The sequence below is a fragment of the Filicampus tigris genome, chromosome 2 (genome assembly GCF_054856515.1).
Source record: "Filicampus tigris isolate MCC_2025a chromosome 2, RoL_Ftig_1.0, whole genome shotgun sequence".
Taxonomy (NCBI): Eukaryota; Metazoa; Chordata; class Actinopteri; order Syngnathiformes; family Syngnathidae; genus Filicampus; species Filicampus tigris.
Window position 1 is genome coordinate 13,822,982 of NC_141218.1, and position 6,408 is coordinate 13,829,389.

At 40.4% G+C, this 6,408-nt stretch overlaps 1 protein-coding gene across 5 annotated transcripts in view; it reads right to left on the reverse strand.

Annotated features, from left to right (window-relative positions):
- Window positions 1–495: 495 nt before the first annotated feature.
- The window catches only part of gria2b (glutamate receptor, ionotropic, AMPA 2b), a 43,414-nt gene continuing 37,501 nt past the window's right edge, over window positions 496–6,408 (reverse strand). For 2 of the 5 annotated variants that reach the window (XM_086055614.1, XM_086055605.1), the window contains exons 15-16: window positions 3,854–3,988; window positions 496–2,361 (exon numbers count right to left, since the gene is read on the reverse strand). In XM_086055614.1, coding sequence (XP_085911740.1) covers window positions 2,197–2,361; window positions 3,854–3,988 — 300 coding nt within the window. In that variant the 3' untranslated portion in view covers window positions 496–2,196. Of the gene's footprint in view, window positions 2,362–3,739; window positions 3,989–6,408 lie in introns of those variants that run through there. The other 3 variants (XM_086055630.1, XM_086055622.1, XR_015090123.1) reach the window with 2 other exon arrangements.

A 6,408-nucleotide genomic window follows, 5' to 3' on the forward strand; every position in this document is an offset into this window, starting at 1 on the left:
ACACTGGAATTCGCACAAGGTCTGAGGAAGTCTCGCGTGAACAGAATTCTCGCAACATTTGACCAACGAAAGCCTCGCAGAGATTTCATGATAATAACTCAAGACCGTGTTATTTTGCAAAAGTATCACACAATTTATAGGTGCATGATAAGATTTGATAATCTCTCATTTGCGGGATTCTTGCAGGACTTGAGTAAGTCATGCATTGTTAGAGGAAGTCCAATGCGGAAGCATTAAGAGATTTGATAGCTTGTTTGAGCTCCTCTCAAGATTTGACAGTCTTGTGTGATTTAGCAGAAGTCTTGCGAGATTTTACCATTTGTCTTGCCACACTGCTCAAAGAGTGAGTGGTTAACGTAATTTTATTATTGATATCAGTTAAAAATGTTTTGTGTGAATAAAGAGGCACTATGTCCCAGAAAAGTCTTCGTAATCTCCAAACTGCTTTTTGATTTGACTTTGCTGCATCACAAACGACACCTGACGAGTCACAGATCAGTCATTTTTTCAAATTTATTTAAGAAAGAGTCCCAAAAATAAACAAGTTAGCACACATTCCATAATACAAAATGTCAGTGAGAATAGCCTGAATTTACGCCATATGGAACTTAGAAGCGACTACAAGTATATGCGTGTTATCTATTGTCAGAATACAAAAACAACAGCCATAGTAATAATATTAATGATAATAATAATAATACAGATAATTACCCCATATGTATCCTATATGGGGGCTTCTTTACAGGTCATAAAAGAGATAAAGTGAGTCTTGTGAGTTTAGAAGTGCTTGTCATTAAAAAAAAAAAAAAAAAAAATCGGACGTCTTTGTTAAAGAAGCTTTGACACTATCATCGAGATGGGGCTAGGCTTTTTTCAATTTTCACCTTTTTATACAAAATATATGTATATATGTATATATATGTATATATATCGTATGTATGTATGCATGTATGTTTTTTCAGAAAATTTCAAACACCGTCACGACTTCTACGTTAAAATGTAAACGCTGCTGTGTGCGTGTGTTGCGTGTTCATGTGTGTGCGTGTGAGTGTGTTCTTGGCAGTAACGGAAACAGAAACAAAATGTCTGGTCACAATGGCAGCAAACGACATGCAGAAACCGCTGCTACGTCATCGTCGGGTGGATGCAAAAATACATGGAAAACAACAACAAAAACAACCCCGAAGAAAGGCTATTTATCGTTATTAGCAGTGTCATCACCACCGACTGTACATCTATAGTTTACAAAAAAAGTCATTTACATTCACTGAAATGACAGTGATTGATTATATTAAGACTATGTTCATCATCTACTGGCACTAAGATTTGGCACCCGTCACTTATTTGGCATTTGGGCATTTTTCCGCGTGGTGGATACTGATGCCTCTTGTACGCCCTTTTCCATTGTGTTTTTGTGTGTGTTTTTTAATATATATATTTTGCATTCATGGCGTGTAAACAAGTTCACTTCCTCCTGAAAGCGCAACAAACGACCCTGGTCCTCGGCAGAAAGCAAAAAAAAAACACAAACAGTGGGCAGGGGATAAAAGAAATCACGGACGTTGAAAAACATGAGCGAAAACGTAGAGTCCAAGTGTCAAGCATTGACATATAGTTCGTATCAACACCAAATGTTAACGAATAAAATATACAGGAATTTAATTACATAACTGTTGCTGTTTCCTCTTTTTTCCTTTCATCTCCTCGCACGCGCCGGCGAGTTTCTTTAAAAGCTATTTTGTGAAAATACATAAAAATAGTTTCTTTGTTTCTATTTTCTTGGGTTTTTCTTAAGAAAAACTTCAAAGGACTATTTCACATTTTTAGAACGCGGATGTGCTTCCTGTTTGGGATGTGACGGTGGCGACCGATTAACACACGCACGCACATACACAGAGTTCAGATGACTCGGGAGAAGCAGCAGTCAATCAATCCCTCGCATTTAGGAATGGCACAAAAAATTCCAAGATATTCCAGGATTGCCTTTTTCTTAACGTTGAGGAAAATAGTGACCAGGGACCAAGTCTTTGTGATCTCCGACGTTCCCATTCAAGAAAAAAAGTGCCAGAACAGCGAGTGAGAGTAGGGAGCGTTGGGGAAAAAAAAAAACTTTTGGAAGAATAAAAAGAACAAAAGCGCTCTTTTTTTTCTTTTCATTTTGAAACCATGGTAAGGCACTCGGAAGTTGGTCTGGGATCAGGACAGGTCTGTCAGGCTGACGTTGAGGCCCATGTCGGGCCTGACGTACGGGACGGCGTGGACGGCCTTCGGGAACTCCGGAGTCATCACCCGACCATTCTCCCCAGTGCTCCCGGTGACCGAAAGTCTCGCTTTGTTCCTCATGGCGTCCCCAAAAGTCATCTGCAGGGTGGGGGGAAGAAAGGTGGGGAGGGTGGACATTCCCACAAACAAGGAAGTTAGGCAAGTCATTCCCCAAGTGCTCAAGCGTGAACGATTAATATTTATATATGGATAAATATGTATGGAGATGAGAACTAAAGGGTGTGTGGGGCCGGCGACACGACGACGCGAGGATGAGCATGTGCGTATGGTATGGTGGCAAGCATTAATTTAGCATGACAATGCGTTTTTTTTGTTTTGTTTTTTTTTACTAGGAGAGAGGCGTTGACAAGGGTGGCCATCAACAGTCATACATGAGCATGGTCTCAAGGGAACTTAAAATGGACAGACAACGTACGAAGCAGAGTCAGCGCCATCAGCTCAAAGGACAAAAATGACAGTGGTTGTCTGGCAGTTGAATAATTCCACCAATTGTTTTTTCTTTTTTAACAAGTGGTACAATCTCGAATGAAAATAAATGCTCATATTCTGTTTTTTGGTGCTTTCTTTGGTTTTTATTGTATCTCGGTAGCTATCTAGCTAGATACGTAGCTAGCTACGTATCTAGCTAGCTACTTAGTTGTCTAGCTATGGCTCACTCTAATCACTCCATTTATGATAATTATTCATTTGCTACGATGTGATTTGCTCCAATTACAATGCGATTTACTCCAACTACGATTAGGTTCCACCCCAATTATGATAACTTTCCAGTAATGAGTCAATTCACTGCAATTGCTATCAGATACGATACATTTTAATTTAAGTATAATAAGATTCACTCTATGATGCAATACAATTATCTAACGTTGTGATGCATCTGTTTGAGATACACTATTCACTCCAGTGATGATTCACTCCAACTATGACACCACTGACCTCCTGTGTGATATTTGTCATAATATGAATTTATATATTTGATCATTTTCCACCTTTTCCTCAGTAAATTAAAGATGTTCAACAATATATAATATTGTTATAAAATGAATGACTGCTACATACTCATACTTAGCAAATCTTCATTGACCATCATGCTATCCTTTCCTTAGAGATTTCACTTAACCAATTACACCTTTTTCCCATAAAGTGAAAACTTTTCTCTATCTTAATTGACATTGAAAATATCGTAACTTTTAGGGCAATCAAAATGAATGCTTGAGACAATTTTTCCCCCTTTTTCAGCATGGCACTGACACTCCTTTTTCCAAACACGATCATTATGCTTTAACAAAAGAGTGTGTGTGTGGCTGGTATGTCTTTCTCTCAGTAAATCATAAGTCACCAATACATACGATCCTTTGGCCAACCTCTTCATTCACTAACACTGAAGGATGGAACGGAGGATGGAGCCAAAAAAGCGTGCAGTTTGGGGGAATTTATGAAAACCTCGTGTCCCTACCCCCTAAATTTTTACACTTTCGATCCCATATACGTTGTAACCTTCCTTATAAGTTGCAAAATTCTGTGAATTCTGCGAGGAAGTTGGGTTAATATTCTGTGCATTCTTTGCCACCTTCATTCGTTTGGCCTCGGCTCGGGACTTGTAACAGAACTCGATCAAGGCCACCAGCATGGCCAGGCCGAGTCCTCCGACCAGTATGTAGAAGACCCCAGCCACGTTGCTCAGGCTGAGGGCGCTGGTCTTCTCCTGCGAGGGGGGGGGGGACGCATACGACACAGCAGTCAGAGGAGAAGCGACGGCGCTAAACGATAAAAAAATAAAATACACCGATACAACAGAACCACGTACAAATGCACATTGAATCATTTACCGTTTCTTTTACAATAACATCCAATAATCACAACAAAAACAAGACAGAAACGTGATTGGTCACTTGGGGTAAAATTTAAAGCAGTAGTAGTATCGTGGGTTGAGGTTAGTCAAAATGGAATGCAGCAGCAGTCAGTTACTTCACGGCTGGATTTACACCACATGGATCAAGAGACACAATTCATACAATATGGATGTTTGCATTTTCCTAACCGCAATTAACCCTAAAGCCTCGTTCTTTTGGAAGACGTCAGTTTCCTAGCTCCAATCCTAAATGCTTATCCCAACCACATTTATTTTGGACAGTGTTATTTTTCTAATCCTAACCCAACCTAAAAAATCAAAACGACAGTAAAAGGATAGCACTACTAAGACTTTAACTTCACTGAGATGCAAATAGTGGGAACTAAATTTTGTGTTCACGCACTCTAACAGATTGCGTGCGCCGTTGGCAACAGGTGCATTTTCGGTAGCTATGGTTTCCTCCACGGTTTTTGCCACACAACATTCGGGAGCGCACCATGAATTCAAAATGAATTTTGAAGAGCTGAAATTGGATGTTTAAGTGGCATAGGCAGACAAAGCCATCAAGTGTAGAAAAGCCCCGAGTGTGTGGCAATTGGATGTACGGGTTATGTGACCATCTTGCGTAACTGGGACAGCATCCGGTAAACTGAAAGAACAGCATCAATTGTTACAATGTGCTGAAAAAGACCCAGATGCACCAAAATTTGAATATGGCATGACTCCTTCTTGTGACTGTCTCGAAGTCACTTATACAAATTTTTGTGACGGGCTACATCGTAGTTATGGTTTCCCTTGGACGTCCATTATGACTGAGAACACCTATAAATCTATGATCCACTTATATTATCACATATACACAACAAATGGATGGATGAATAATTTTGGAATCAGAACGAAGAAAAAGGCGGGTTGGCCACAAAAATATTTTCAATATCTCAATGTTATTAAAAAGTGACGACAAATTGCAATTTTTGGTGTTTTAGCAAAAAAACACAAAGCACATGCTTTGCCTTGGCAAGCCACATAAAAAGATGTGGCGGGCCGGATCCGGCCTGTTTTGACACGTGTCTTAGAGCCTTCAAAGCTCCAATATTGCATTGCTGAATAGACGCTATGTTGCAAGACTTTTTGTTTCTGGGATTCCACCTCTCATTTTGCTTGTGCTATGCTGGCACCGCTTTGCATACTGGTTTGCACCTGTATTTCAGAAGGAGTATTTATAAGGGTAAAATGAGCCAGCGCGATTGGTCTCAGGTTTGATCAACCACATCGCACTAACTAAATCATTCAATTGGCATCCCACCACGTACAAAATGATTGCATTTGGCAGACGCAATCCTGGTTGGCCCGGTTAGCAGATCAGCTTCCACATCTGTTTGCATTTTTTTTTCCGTACACAGCCGCACACCTTTAATAAATCAGGCCCTAAGTATGGTGTTACATAAGAGGCGTGTCAACCTTCGAATAAGGATGTTGGCGTAATGACAAGGTTACCTTGATCCAAACCGATTGAAGAAGGCAACAGGCCAGGCTGAGAAAATGTAACCTAACATTTGCTATTTGTCTGATTTATTATTGTTCACTTCTTTCATGTATACTTGCTTGTTTCATGTGACCAGGAAATGTAAACGAAGTGGTATCAGATATAAAAATATCTACTATGTATTGTAAATTCTGTATATCAGGCAGGCTCTAAAGTAGAATTGAGCACTTGGACCTGCAGTGTAAATCCAGCGCGAGTGTCGTGTGTCTTTGTAAAATTTGGGGTACTGTGCAAGGACCATTTACACGGGTTGCCCACGACAACGGGCCAAGCCGTTACAAACAAGAGACAAAGAAGGGAGACAAATTGGTCCAAAAGCAATAGGGGTCTGACACAAACAGAGGGGTTCCCTTTTAGCGTCCCATATATTCGTTTAGGAGTGACGGTGGTCCAGAAACGGATACATGGGCATCGGGCTCGCCAGTGTGGTGCAGAATTGCAGTAAAGTGTCAGTGACTGACCTAACATCAATTGTGTGCAGATAACAGCCACGTTTCCACTCAATGATAATGCCAGCGCTAACACAAACCCAAACCCTGACGGTGTCCGATATGGCATTCTCATAATCCGAAAACATCTGACCCTAACTCCAAGTCCAGTATCGAAATCGGAACCTTTAACCCTAAACCATTATTCTTTGGTGCGATATCATTCTCCCAACCAAATCCCATTTTTGTAACCCAAAAGCTAGATTCTAACTGTTAGCCGTAATTATTTGTGGGGGCTG